General features: G+C 38.4%; 1 protein-coding gene across 6 annotated transcripts in view; it reads left to right on the top strand.

The window, feature by feature from the left end:
* The window catches only part of LOC128691561 (small G protein signaling modulator 2), a 652393-nt gene extending 645564 nt beyond the window's left edge, over positions 1 to 6829 (top strand). For all 6 annotated transcript variants that reach the window (XM_070088836.1, XM_070088840.1, XM_070088838.1 and 3 more), the window contains one exon: positions 1774 to 6829. In XM_070088836.1, coding sequence (XP_069944937.1) covers positions 1774 to 1862 — 89 coding nt within the window. In that variant the 3' untranslated portion in view covers positions 1863 to 6829. The remainder of the gene's footprint in view (positions 1 to 1773) is intronic.
* Positions 6830 to 15791: the final 8962 nt, after the last annotated feature.

The following is a 15791-nucleotide window of genomic DNA, read 5'->3' as shown; positions in this document are numbered from 1 at the left end:
ACTATGCAAGGGAAGAAAGAGATACTAATAGAAAAGTACAAAAATGGTAGAGAATCTTTTTCTGAAGGTAAAGACTCCAAAAGTACAAAATTTAATGGAAAATGTATAGAATTAACCCTTTCAGGGTTGTCAAACACGGTGGCTCTTAAGACGTAAATATACGACTGAAAGAGGATTTTTTTTATACTGCAGGATTTTTTTTTATACTGCGCACACTGACCACATAGACCCATTCTTTCATATGTAGGCCTACCAGCTTTCTCTCACTAGATTTGAAGGCGCTAGAATTTAGGCGTTCTAGTACGTCAATAACACTGGTGCGCAAGCCGTACTAGTATGTCAGAAACCCTGAAAGGGTTAAGCAGGTGCAAAGTTAGTGGTTTGGACACAATTTGTGCATCACATATTTCACCCAATTTGAATCCTATTTTAAGTCAATTCCATTGCTCCATTTGGTCAGATCCTTAGCTTCTTTGCTAGTATGCCTTCTGTTCTATTGACTGAGCACAGGAAACTACCCATTCATGTATTAAGTACTCATAATGTGCACAGCAGTTAGTAATTTGGCCAGTTTCATACAAAATTAAAAAAATACCAATTTAAAATAATGAAAAATAAACATTGTAGACACTCCTAGCACTAGAACAACATTTCCTCTGTTCATTGATCACATTCCCAGGCCTCTCGTATATTACACTTGCCTTCCATTTTGAATTCATAATCACATAAAAATAGAAGATTTACTTTATTTCCTGGATAATGCACTATAACCATGAATGAATGGTCATGGTTTATGGTGTGTCAATAATTGAATCAGACTGATTAAAAACCCCATAAAACAGACTGGGGGTGTAGTGGGCCTTACCTGTTCTCAGAAGAATTGAGAAAAACCTAATATTTCTGCTACTTTGAACCCAGTTTCAAACTGTTTTTCAGCTCTTAAACCAACTAAAATCATCTCTGTTGGCAATATGTCTTCCATGCCATCAAATGATACTAAAAAACAGCCAATAAAACCATATTTTTTGTCAAAGTTAACAAACATTTGGTACACCCAGATAATAAGTAGAGAGAGCTGGGAGCCATTTCATTTAACCCTTTCTCAGAAATTAGCCTTGCATGGGGAACACCATGTGGAACAAACTCTATTATCATAGTCTTTAACTCACAGGGACATGGAATGCCCCTTGCCTCATCAGAGTGGATCTGTGGATGGGAGGGGTTGGGGATGGTAAATTGTGCTCTCAGTCTTTAATGCACCCTAAGTCACAGTAGGCTGTACCAGTACTTTTACTTGCTTCTGTAGTAATATGATGGCCCATGATTAGCCCACAGTAGAACTATTTAGAACATAAAAAAGATTTAAACTAGAAATATGTTCGCAGGACGGTAATTCTCTCCAGCTACAGGCAGCATTGGCCTACTGGCCTGTTAATTATTAAGCTTTAAAAACATAGTACTATTAATATAGAGCTACTACAGATGCCAATTTTTATTTCCAAACCTTCCTTGAGTTGTTGAATGAAATGGTATTTGAGAAAAAAAGAATGAGCCACAGTACTGTGGCTGGAAGAATTCATAAATAACCCAGGAGACATTTTGATCCATCCTGGACTGGATAATGGTTCAGGATGCAGCAAAATGTCTAAAATTTCCTCTCTAAGCATAAGTGATTTATAAATGGTATTTTATACATACATAATGTGCAGATAATTAATATCTATGTAACAAATTACATATCGTGATATACAGTACTTAATTATTTATTTTCAGAAATGGCAGAGAGACACGATGCCAAAACCGTTCTTCACACAGCAAGGAATCTGGTTCTACAACTTCAGACACTTATTGAAAACAAATAGGCTGCCTGAGATAATACATGTGCCAAAATGACAAGATTTCTTAGTATTGTATATAATAATAATATAGCACTGAAACTGCATAAAATTAATGGTAAGAACTTCAAACACTTTTATATATGGATTCAATAGGAGTGATACTTTGTGCTTAAGAAATCTGAGCATAATACTTTAAGGTAGACTTTGATATTCAAGGTACAATGAGGTTCTCAGTCAGGTTAAAAACATGATGTGGCTACTACTATTCATAAATTATCAAATGTAAGCATATATAAAGACTCAGAATTCCTTCATCATTTCTCTACATAATTGTAGGTGAATCTTAATTTCTAATTTTTGTCTTACGTATTTGTATAGATGATTTGGTGCCACAGTAGTTTTAAACCAAAGAAATTAATATTGTAAGTACAGTAGTACACATACAACATACCAAGGCAAGTATACATACACATGAAGTGTCTGGTGATGTATCAGTGCACGTTCAGTCAGAGGCATATATGCTACCCACTGAGCTGAAAAGAATCAGATCCCCGTGAACCACATTGGTACAGGTCCACCATCACAAATCCGGCAATCAGTTATTCGGCACTAATTTTGGCTAGCATAATTTCAAATTTCCAGGGTCGCCACACCAACCTGCTGGTACTGTTTGGTGGCGCTACTTGCTGCATAAGTCATTCCAATTTCTTTTTCTCCATTTATTGTTTTAACCTGCTTACTTTTAGCCCTAGCCATGGTTCCAGTGAATAAAAGAAATGCTTCTCATTATGTAAAGCACCTACACAGTACATTATCCATTAAAGATAAGGTGGCTTTGAAGCCACTGTCGGTTGTCATGAGCTCAGTCTCATGAAGCAGGAGAATATGCTTTATTATTATGCTAATATCAACACTACAGCTTATTTGCCTATCACAATTGATCTAATATGACATAAGAAACAATATAAATAACATAAAACATGTTAAATACTCCAGAATGAATAATATTTGGCATAATACCGAGCAGTTCGACGGAAGTATGAAGAGGATATATGGTATACAAATACCATTCTCCTATCCCTGTCTTGGGGCTTATATTAGAGAAAACGAGTGTAGCACAGGGCTAACTCTCATATACACTCTTACCGCATCATAAACCTGAAACAAAAAAGTTATTTTCTCTCTATAGATTATCACACATAGCAGCATATGTGTAGTGAACCTAGGATAACCCAAAAAAAAGTCAACGTGGCTTATTTTTAGTACCTGGCTTGGGTTAGCCATAGTATATGATTTTTGGTAAATATTCGATTCCCAGCCAGGGTAGAAACATTAGGCATGTTTCTTTACACCTGTTGTCTATGTTTACCCATCAGAAAATGGGTACCTGGGTGTTAGTCGACTAGTGTGGGTGTTATCCTGGGACACTGACCTAATTTTCTTGAAATACTCAGCATAACAAGCAGCTTTCTATACAGTAGTATGTCACTGATGTCAGCTAGGCCAGTATACCGTGTACATGTATGTGTAATAAATAAAGATATTATTATTATTATTACGTATATTATTACTATTTTCTCAGTTGTTTGTTGGGTTATCTTATTCAAACTTGGGCAATGTATGATGGAAAGATACTTCTTCACGTACACCAGAAATGAAAGAAATCAGACCATAAATAGTGGAGTTCACTTCTCAGCCATTAGCGGCCGCTTAGCGGTATACTTTTGTATGGTTGTTATGGTTATATTCTCATTTTTTCGGTCTCATTTGATAGACTGAAAGATATATTACAGAAATAGATATGATTTTGATTGCTTTCATGACGAAAAGTACCTTGAAATTGCGCTCACAGTAGCGAAAATGTTCTATTCTTTAGCGAAGCTCATGAGTAAACAAATGATGTCACCGTCCAATACCTGTCCGCCTGTCAGTCCAATACGGAGTCAATAATGGCTTGACATTATTTATACAATTATTACAATAATGCAGCAGTCTGCATAACAGTAAATCTTCTATTTTTTTTGAATAAAAATTCCAAATGAAAAGCAAGAGTAATATAAGAGGGGCCTGGAGACGTGACTTATGAACAAAGAAACTGTTATTTTAGTGCCAGGAATGTCTACATTGTTTATTCTGGACCCTATTTTGAAATTGGCATATGTTGAAATTTGTGTGAAATCGGCCAAATTGCCAATTTCTGACCACTTTATTGAGTAGTTGAAATAAGTGAATGGGAGGATCTCACCTTCAAGGACCATAACATTGTATCAATCGCATCTGCTAGAAAAATGACAGGATGGATAATGAGAACCTTCAAAACTAGGGAGGCCAAGCCCATGATGACACTCTTCAGGTCACTTGTTCTATCTAGGCTGGAATATTGCTGCACACTAACAGCACCTTTCAAGGCAGGTGAAATTGCTGACCTAGAAAATGTACAGAGAACCTTCACGGCGCGCATAACGGAGATAAAGCACCTCAATTACTGGGAGCGCTTGAGGTTCCTAAAACTGTATTCCCTGGAACGCAGGCGGGAGAGATACATGATTATATACACCTGGAAAATCCTAGAGGGACTAGTACCGAACTTGCACACGAAAATCACTCATTACGAAAGCAAAAGACTTGGCAGATGATGCAACATCCCCCCAATGAAAAGCAGGGGTGTCACTAGCACGTTAAGAGACCATACAATAAGTGTCAGGGGCCCAAGACTGTTCGAACTGCCTCCCAGCATACATAAGGGGGATTACCAACAGACCCCTGGCAGTCTTCAAGCTGGCACTGGACAAGCACCTAAAGTCGGTTCCTGACCAGCCGGGCTGTGGCTCGTACGTTGGTTTGCGTGCAGCCAGCAGCAACAGCCTGGTTGATCAGGCTCTGATCCACCAGGAGGCCTGGTCACAGACCGGGCCGCGGGGGCGTTGACCCCCGGAACTCTCTCCAGGTAAACTCCAGGTGGTTTCTTGTACTCAGTTGACAGACTAGAAGTAAATAAGTTTATGCAGGTATACACAAATACAGTTACATAGATTATCATACATAGCAGTGTATGTATAGAGAACCTAGGATAACCCAGAACAGTCAGACAATGTGACTTATTTCCAGTACCTGGCTTGGGCTTGCCATATATGATATTTGGTAAATATTTTTTTTCTCGGTTGTTTGTTGGGCTATCTCATTGAAACTTGGGCAATGTATGATGGAAAGATGCTTCTTAACGTACAACAAAAATAAAAAAGACGGACGATAAATAAGGGAGTTAACTTCTCAGCCATTAGCCACCTCTTTGCAGTATATTTTCGTATGGTTTTTATGGTTGTATTCTCATTTTTTTGGACTCATTTGATAGAATGGAAGATATATTACAGAAATAGACATGATTTTGATTGCTTTCATGACAAAAAGTACCTTGAAATTGAGCTCAAAGTAGCGGAAATCTTTGATTTTTGCCGATGTTCAATGAACTGTGTAAGTCAAGTTGGCTAATTTTATTAAGTGTATTCGAACCTAACCACTCTGTAATTCGGCAAACTCAGTAATCCAGCACACTACAGGTCCCAATGATGCTGGATTTGTGATGGAGGACCTGTACCATAACTTTTATATATACATTTTATATATACTGTATACAAACAGGAGCATAGAGTATATATAAACTAATATTACACAGCCATAAGTGGTGTTGGGATCAGGTAGAATGAGAAATGTGGCTTCTGATAATCCTTCAACAACTCTTATGGAACCTATCCTAGGTAGCTTAATAGTTACAGTGCTTTGGAATAACCAGCTGACTTGGTGGTTAGTATGTGCATCGCTTGGCCAGATGGTTTGGGCACAATTTCACAAAGACACTTAATCAGTAATGTGAAACCTTAGTGTACAATTGCATTCATATAGTATACTGTATATGAACTTAATTAACATTGGCCACAGGTGTTGTTGGGAGTCAAGTAAAATATGATTACAGTGTATGGGTTGTGTTAAGCCTTCCGTAGTTCATATGGAATTTGTGGTTCAGTGGTGTAATTCTTTTGAACACTAAACTGTGTGTGGAAAGTATGTATATCTCCTGCTCGAATGATGAAGATTCAGTCCTACGCTGCTCCTCTTTCATAATTTGTTACTTTCTATATTGTGTGAAATTTTGGCTTGCATCTAGGAGTGAGTGAGAGAGTGAGCATTTTAGCGTACTACCTATTCTGAAGTTGTCTTGTAGACTGCTAGGGTAGAATAGAAGGGTGTGTGTGTGTGTGTGTGTACACTCACCTATTTGTGGTTGCAGGGGTCGAGTCGTAGCTCCTGGCCCCATCTCTTCACTGATCGCTACTTGGTCCTCTCTCACCTTGCTCCATGAGCTTTATCAAACCTTGTCTTAAAACTAAGTATGGTTCCTGCCTCCACTAAGGCACTTTCTAGGCTATTCCACTTCCTGACAACTCTATGACTGAAGAAATACTTCCTAACGTCCCTTTGACTCATAGGAGTCTTCAACTTCCATTTGTGACCCTGTGTGTGTGTGTGTGTGTGTGTGTGTGTGTGTGTGTGTGTGTGCGTGTGCGCGCGCACACGTGCATATGCTTGCGTATGTGTGTAATTCTACAATTTTCTCTTATTTTTCCCAATAATGATGATGAGTCCTTGGTGACCTTGAAAATCTTTTGCCAACCATTTTATGGTTTCTGGAATGGTGTTTTGATACCCAATTTTCTTGGAGCTTGTAATTTTTTGTCATTTACATACTGTATGTGTATATGGAAAAGAAACCCTCTTGGAAACATAAATGAAGCTTGAAATGAAAAAAGGACTACAGTAGGGCCCCACGTATACAGCAGTTTAGGTTCCAGGTTACTGCCGTAAAGCAGAAATCACCACAAAGTGAAACACCCTTTTTTTCCACTGATAAATACATATAAATGCTAGATAACAGGTTTACACTGACATATATTAAGTTAGCCATAAAACTAGGCATTAAAAAAAAAAAAGTAAAATACACACACAGGACACTTGTTACTTACCTTAAAATATTAATATGAATGTGTGAAAGGTGAGTAGCAGTGTAAAAGTTTTTCCATGTCAGCAATAAGCTACTTTGACTTTTTTTGGGGTTATCCTAGCTTCTCTACACATATGCTGCTATATGTAACTGTATTTGATGGCTATCTCAGCCACTGACATACCTTGTTAGTAAGTTTATTCAGGTATACACAAATACAGTTACATAGATTATACATAGCAGTATATGTGTAGAGAACCTAGGATAATCCAAAAAAGTCAGCTCACTAAGTTTAATCATTTCTAACTTTGCACTTAAAGTAAGAGGCTTACAACTCTTTTTTATCATAACCAAACTTAGACGCCATTGTCAACAAGAGCCAACTAGTTAATGTAATAGTAAGTGAAAGAGAACGAGATACGTGAAGTTCAGACAATTTAAAAACACAAACTGAACAAGTGGCAGGCAATCACTTGGTCAGGCAAAGTAAACGTTTGTTAATAAGTGTCCAATTTTAGTTCATTCATGTACGTTTGTAAGAGTTTGTGAAACTATTACCTCCCAATATTTTTTTTTATTATGATAATATAGTGGTACCTCGAATTTTGAACAGCTCCCAACTCGAACAGTTATGTAAGTGTATTTTTGTAAGTACTTTTGTAAGTGTATTTTTGGGGGGTCTGAAATGGACTAATCTAATTTACATTATTCCTTATGGGAACAAATTCGTTCAGTAATGGCACTTGAACAGCCTTCTGCAACGAATTTTGGCCGAAATTCGAGGTACCACTGTAATTATCTCACAATACAAGTACTCTTACATTGTGTACAAGTTATACAAGTTAGTACAGATGAATAAATAAACAGCAACACTCCTATTCTCATGCAACACACCATTTTTAGCGTGAATGATATTATTATTATAATAATAGTAAAAAAGAAGTGCTAAACTCACAAGGGTCGTGAATAGCTATAGATAGAGTGAAGGTATACGAAAGGAATATTTTTCTACAGTTATCTCCCAGTAACTTGTGTCGGACTAGAGAAAACATAATTCTTACGACACTCCAAGCTGCTTGGTAAACACATCTCATATTTATGTCAGTTTTTATGCTGTGGGTGTATGTATCATGTTTTTGTGTTATGTAATGTGCTTCTTATATAATTTTGAAAAAATATAGATGGATTAATGGAAATGTCTATATTAATGTATTATACGACATTTAATGCACCCAAAGAGATTGTTATTATTATTATTATTATTATTATTATTATTATTATTATGGCATCTTCAAGAGTAGAGAGACTCTAAGTGATTTTAATGTACAGTGGACCCCCGACATTCTATGGCATCGACATTCGATAAATCCGACATTCGATGCATTTTAACGCAAAAATTTCGCCTCAACATTCGATAGAAAACCTGACATTCGATACGATTCGTACGAAACGTGTCCACGTGTGGCCTGAACTGCACCATGTGTGCCAGTGTTTACAAGCCAGCCAGTGTGCGCGCATCTAAGGATACATTCGGTACATTCCATATTATCCATATTATCACTGTTTTTGGTGCTTGTTTCTGCAAAATAAGTAACCATGGGCCCCAAGAAAGCTTGAGAAAAAAGGTGCTAATGACTATTGAAATGAAGAAAGAGATAATTGCAAAGTACGAAAGTGGAGTGCGTGTGTCGGAGTGCATGATGATTTGGTAAAGAAATTGCCTGCAACTAGTGGTGATGTGAGTGAATTTAAGGCCAGCAAAGGTTGGTTTGAAAGATTTAAGAATCGTAGTGGCATACACAAATTCAAAAATTTATTCTCTATAAGGATTACAATGCTGAGTTTACAGAATTTGGTTATTGTGTGGTTTACATGTAGTAAAATAATAATTACAGAGTGTACCACTAGAACACCTAGCATGGCTAGGCATTTCAGGCATGGTGAGGCTGCCAGTTCAAGTCCTAATGGAAGAAGATTCCCCTTCTAAACACTAACACCATCCACACTCTCCCCTCCTCCCATCCCATTAATCATCACCAGATCTTTATTAAAGATAAGTGTCAATTATTCTATTGTTATTAATCTGTTGTTATTGTAATTATTCTATTGCATTAAACTTAATATTTCATGTGGTAATTTTTTTTCATACTTTTGCATGTCTTGCACGGATTAATTTGATTTCCATTATTTCTTATGGGGAAAATTAATTTGACTTTCGATATTTTCGACATTCGATAGCTCTCAGGAACGGATTAGTATCGAATGCCGAGGGTCCACTGTATACCTGCATGCTAGCACAGTGTGTAAGTATATTTAGATACAGGTACACATAAGTATAATTATCAGATTACATATAAAATATGCAATATTTGAAATTTTGGAAAGTTTCCAGACATAATAGATATACTTATGGAGAATGTAAACAAATGGGGTGGGGTGTGGTGACCATATTAGGACAGGTGGGGGGAGTCGTATAGCGAGTTTTGGTCATAATTTGAAATGTCTGTATTAGCAGAACGCCGTAAAGCGAAATGCCATACAGCGGGGCCCTACTGTATATATTTTAATTGAGGCTCATTTTAGAATTGGCTAAAGAGGCCATTGGAGAGTGAAATATACAGCCCTCCTCCCCTATTCTTTGTTTCATTGATGCTTTAACCCTTTGACTGTCGCGGCCGTATATATACGTTTGCGAGGTACCGTGTTTGACGTATATATACTCATAAATTCTAGCGGCTTCAAATCAGGCAGGAGAAAGCTAGTAGGCCCACATGTGAGAGAATGGGTCTGTGTGGTCAGTGTGCACCACATAAAAAAAATCCTGGAGCACGCAGTGCATAATGAGAAAAAAAAAACTCCGACCGTTTTTTTTAATTAAAATGCCGACTTTGTGGTCTATTTTCCTATAGTATTTGTGGTTGTATTCTCGTTTTCTTGGTCTCATTTGATAGAATGGAAACTATATTATAGAAATGGAGGTGATTTTGATTAATTTTACTATAAAAAGAACCTGAAAATGGAGCACAAAGTACAGGAAATGTTTGATTTTTGCCGATGTTCAAAAGTGAACAAATGATGTCATTGTCCAATAAATGTCCAACTAGCCATTCTAATACGCAGTCATGAATGGGTTGATGTAATTTTTACAATTATTACAGTATTGCAGTAGTCTGCATAACAGTAAATCTTCTATTTTTTGTTTGAATAAAATTTCAAAATAAAAAGCAAGAGTAATATCACAGGGACCTGGAGACATGACTGATGAACAAAGAAAATGTTATTTTAGAGCCAGGAATGTCTGCATTGTTCATTCTGGACCTTATTTTGAAATTGTCGTATTTTTTAATTTTCGTGAAATTGGCCAAATTGCAAATTTCTGACCATGTTATTGGGTAGTTGAAATCGGTAAATGGGCAGTTTCTTGTACTCAATCGATAGAAAAAATCGAGTTCTGAAGAAATAGTTATGAGTTTGGTTGACTGGAATAACGGAATTAGCCGAAAATAGGGCTCAAAGTGGGCGAAATTGCCGATTTTTAAATATCGCCGAAGTCGCTAACTTCGCGAGAGCGTAATTCCGTCAGTTTTCCACCAAATTTCGTTTTTTTGGTGTCTTTACAATCGGGAAAAGAATCTCTATCATTTCATAAGAAAAAATATTTTTTTTTTTTTTCGAATATTTTGCGACACCAGAAGCAACTTCAGGATTTGGCCCTTCGACAGTCAAAGGGTTAAAGTGGGCTTCTTTGTTTCAGTTTATAGGAGAAAGAGGGTATGTAAAGCCAAGTTATAAACGATGACCACTTTCTGACAAATTTATGTTCCAATTGCCCATCAAAATTACAACTCATTTATTACATGCCCTTCTCTGCCATTTATGCATAACCAGTTGAATTTGGTATCCCTAGTACCCCCACTCTTCTGCCTTTATTTCAATTAAGTCTACTTTCTTTACTAAGTTCTCTACTTCCTCTACCATAGCTCTTTGAACAGTCCTCTCCTGCATTACTTTGGTGATAAAGGTGCAGGTTCTTGCAATGAATTCTCTTCCTCAGCCTTCCTTCTCAGTTTCACTTCTTGGATGGTAGCAGCAGAGGTTCATTTGTCTAAAACACATTGTGTGAGGCAATTACAGGTTCGGTTTAACCAGCAAATAATATAAACAGTTATAGAAGAGAGACATTATTAGAATAGAGACTTATTCTGCAGAGTGTATCTCTTTGCCTTTATGGATACATTTATATTAATCCTTAAACTGTCCAAACATAGATATATGTTCGCCTGCGCAGCGCTCCGAATATTTTGAAAAATAAAAAAAATCGTTTTTTGTTTTTAAATTGAAGAGCTCATTTTTATAAATGGTATAGGATAAAAAAAAATTTTTAGGGTCAGTACTTACCGAGATATAAGCCTGCGAAGTTGGTACTAAATGATGAGGAGTGGCCCGGTGGTCTGGTGGCTAAAGCTCCCGCTTCACACACGGAGGGCCCGGGTTCGATTCCCGGCGGGTGGAAACATTTGGCACGTTTCCTTACACCTGTTGTCCTGTTCACCTAGCAGCAAATAGGTACCTGGGTGTTAGTCGACTGGTGTGGGTCGCATCCTGGGGGACAAGATTAAGGACCCCAATGGAAATAAGTTAGACAGTCCTCGATGACGCACTGACTTTCTTGGGTTATCCTGGGTGGCTAACCCTCCGGGGTTAAAAATCCGAACGAAATCTTATCTTATCTTATCTTATCTGTCGGCAACGTGGAGCACTGCCACTTGCAGAAATAATAAACATTTATCGTTTTTTTTCCAATTCTTTTCTATTTTTTGTTGTTGTCATGTTATGATAATAATATTTTGTTGCAGATCTTTTGATTTGATAGCCAATTCTTGTTGAGACGCAAATGTTTTGTACTGAATTAGTAATCATACTGTCACAAACACACATGTTCACACTGATAAATGAATTTGTACACCTGGTTCAATCACATACTATTGTTTACATATACAAGTCCCATTATGTTTCTAGAAGTCCACCATTGTATGGTACTCCAAGAAGCATGGATTCATACAGAGTGCCACCCCACATTGCTGGCACATGTATCGTGTGTCTTTTCGCACTCGGGGGTCACTGTTTAGTGTAAGCACACACAATACACTTTTTCTGAGAGTACCTCTTCTTTGGAGTAGATGGTAATGGTACCATGCAATGACAGTTAGGGATTATTTGGTCAGGCACTTCCCCCCCTTCTTGTGGAGTGACAGGTCGCTGTTGTGGGGTGACAGGTCACTGTGGAGTGAGAGGTAAAGGTGTGGTACCGTACTTTTTTCGCTATCTGCTTCATGACATTGAGGGTGAATTCTGCATATTGTTGTCACTTCCCAGTCTTTATTTCATACATGTTAAAGGCATTGAGCATTGCAATGTCTACAAGGTGGAAAAAAACTTTTATATACCACTTGCGACTCCTACGCACACAGTCAACAAACCCTATCATCATGTCACACTTGTCAACTAGTCGCATATTGTTTGTATAGTCAATGACAGCAGCTGGCTTTACAATAGGCTCATTGTTGAACCTGCTCAGTCTGTTTGTCTGTACCATCTCATTTCTGTGGATGGTTGACAGCAATGTCATGTCCCGTTTGTCATGCCATGTCAGTGCCATGATGTCATTGGCATGAAACGCTTCTACTAGACTTCCTCCAGTGAACCTTGACATGTGTTTTCTACCTCTTCTCACTGTTCCACATATATCAGTATTGTTCACATGTAGGATATCTGTGAGCATAGGGCTTGTATACCACTGTCTGTGAACAATGTATGACCTTTGCCAAGGTATGGCCCCATCATCTTGCAAACAACATCCCCAGAAATGCCTAACATGCGCCTTGTATCGCCGAGTGTATTTTTCCCTGTGTAGGTAATGACATCCAACACAAGACCAGTCTCACAGTCACACATAAAGAGTTTTATACCAAAGCGATTACATGTGCTTGGTATATGTTGTTTGAATGACAGTCGTCCCTTGAACAGAACCAAGGACTTGTCAACAACAATGTTCTTGAATGGATATAAGTAGGCACTGAATTTTTGCTTCAGATACATAAACAATTTCCGGATTTTGTATAAGAGATCATTTCTGTTTGGCGTATTCCTGTCTGAGAAGTGCAACATTCGTAGCAACAGAGTGAATCTGTTGCAGGGAAGGAGGTCACAGAAGACTGGAGTACTGATGACGTGGTCTGTGGACCAGTAGTGTGCTATATTGTTCTTATATGTGTGTGGCATAAGCATGACAGTGCCAAGGAATAAATACATTTCAGCCACAGTTGTATCTTTGCACCTGTGCAGCCATGAAGACTGAAACATCTGTGTGGTCCATTGTATGCTGATAGTACATGTTGGTCTGGGTAACAATTAGGTTCATTATCGGCTCATCAAAGTATAGTTGAAAATAGTCTAGCTCTGTAGATTCATTTGCGATGGGACAGTGTGGCATGATGCCACTTCTACTGGCATCAAAATTGAAAGGATGTGGCACAAATGGTGTACTTTCTGTCCAGTTCCATTCACGATCAGATGGTGCAGGGTGGACCTGTGGCATGGGGCGTGGGGGAGCAGGAGGGGGGACAGGAGTGGAGGCAGCACATGGTTGAGAGGGTGCCAGGTGGTCCTTTGTCTGCCCACGCACCGCACCACGAGGTCCAGGCACCATGCCACCCCCCTCTTCCTCCATCCCAGCATATTCACCCTCATTATCACTATCACTATCAGTGGCTGAGGTTTTGGATCGTGACCTGCCACGACCCTTGTCGCCGACTACACTACACATGGCACACTGCCTGAACGTAGGTTATGACACCTAAAAGTACGTTTCACTGGGGAATAATGCTAATCACTTTCACTTGACGAATCATCTATTGGCATAAAATCGATTTCATCATCATCACTTTTATCACTTTCACTATCGTCATCACCAAAACACATGGAAAATGATAATTTCCTCTTGCAGAGTTGCCTTTGGGAAGTAACACTAGCAACCCCAGAGGTGCTGGGCTGAGAGTCTGTTGTGGCCACACTGGCCACCTCAGAAGTGCTGGGCTGAGGGTCTGGCATGGCCACACTGTCCACACTATAAACACTGGCCACCCCAGAGGTCATGGCCTGAGGATCATCTGGGTTATCAACAAAAATTTCACTAATTCCTTGATCTTTAGTGGCTATATCGGAGTCAAAACCACTAAATTCGCATTCTGTATCACTTTCTGAGAATAGTAGTGTTAATATGATAAGGCGTCAGTGACTCGTGGGGGTTTGCCATGATGTTGACCCAAGATGGAGCTGAAACTAACTGGTGTTACCACGCGGTACCCCAGCATCCCCAATTTTTTCTATAGGGCATACACTGAGTGTGCATATCCATTCTCTCGTGTCTAGGTGACTCAGGCCTATCGCACCAATTTTGAAAGAATGAAAAATAAAATGTTGATCTACGTTTGGAGCCTGCCGCACGTGAATGTATATCTACATGTGGACAGTTTAAGGGTTAATGATCACTATTTACATTTCAAATAAACAAGAGCTCTTGAATATCACATCACACAGGCAGTTAAGTGTACAGCATACTTATATCTTGTCTCTGAAAGCCAGCTTCTTTATGAGTCCAGTAGTGAAAAAGGTTCAGAAATTAGCAGGCAAGTGTTTATGTGACCAAGTGACTCTACTCTGTTGGGTCTTACCTCTTGCAATAGTGATGAACTGTATAATGCTCTGTTTCCCTTTTTGAACTTAAATTAGTAACTTATAGGTGTGAATCTATTTCAGCTGGACCTGAATATCAAAATCGTATACAATACTGACAGGTTGGTAGGTAAGACACATTTAGTTGCCTAAATGTTGCCTATGTGTCTTACCTACCAATCAGCTGGACCTAATGATGTTTATATGCCTGTGCTTCAATACTTTTACCCTTCATCATTTGATTACATACTTGTTATAGTAGACCTCATCAATTGGAACTACATGTAGTCTGAAAGAGCAATGAAACTCTGCTGTGGTCCTTCTTTTTCAAAACTGAGTGTATTAGGGCATGACCCATCCCATTATAGAGACCCATTTGCAAATTATTTGAACATATAGTGGTATTTGGAGACCCACAGCTGTTTATAACCCATCAGTTAGGCTAAGGAAAGGACTGTTCCATCATAGATCTTGTACTCTGGTGAGCCCATGGTTGAAGATCAGTTTGTTGTGGTAGTCTTTTCTGATCAATGAAAAAGCTCAAAACTCTGCCATGCAAAATCGCATCTTGTTACAGGCCCTTTCCTTTGGCCTGTGGGGCCTGATTAGACTTTTTCTTGTCTTTATGATAATACAGATAATTTCATGTTGAGACAGACAGCAGCCTTTCCTCCATCTTCTTTTAAGCTGAGGACATACCACAACCATGTTTCTAATAGCTATCAACAATATAGTCTCTGTTCTATATCAAGAAATTTTATCTTCCTTGTATATGGGTGATTTTTGCCACTGTGTTGACACAAATGCATAAACTGGTGACTGTTTGGTTAAAACAGGCAGTTGACAATGCTTATATCTTTGCTGTTTCACAACTTCAGGTTCTTTGTATCTAAAACAAGCTTAATAATCTTTATATAGCATCCAGTCATTACCCATTCCAGGTTCTTCATGTATAGTTCCTTCATTCTGGCTTGCCTGATGAATTCCTTTGCTGCCACTTTGATTACTGAATATCTGTTGAAAATACAGTGCCCTGAAAACTTCATATATCATCAGACTTAATCTGTTTAAAATTTTGTAATTTTTCTTGGAAAACTGATAGGCGAATTCTTCTACATCTTCACACATCTGTAAGTAATTTTATTGAAGCTCCACTATGGTGATTAGGTAGAGTATATTCCTCATCTTCTACAGCTACTCTTTCTGGACTTGTTACGTATCTT

The sequence above is a fragment of the Cherax quadricarinatus genome, chromosome 26 (genome assembly GCF_038502225.1).
Source record: "Cherax quadricarinatus isolate ZL_2023a chromosome 26, ASM3850222v1, whole genome shotgun sequence".
Taxonomy (NCBI): Eukaryota; Metazoa; Arthropoda; class Malacostraca; order Decapoda; family Parastacidae; genus Cherax; species Cherax quadricarinatus.
Note: the sequence above shows the minus strand (reverse complement) of the source record. Positions and strands in the feature narration are given on the sequence as shown.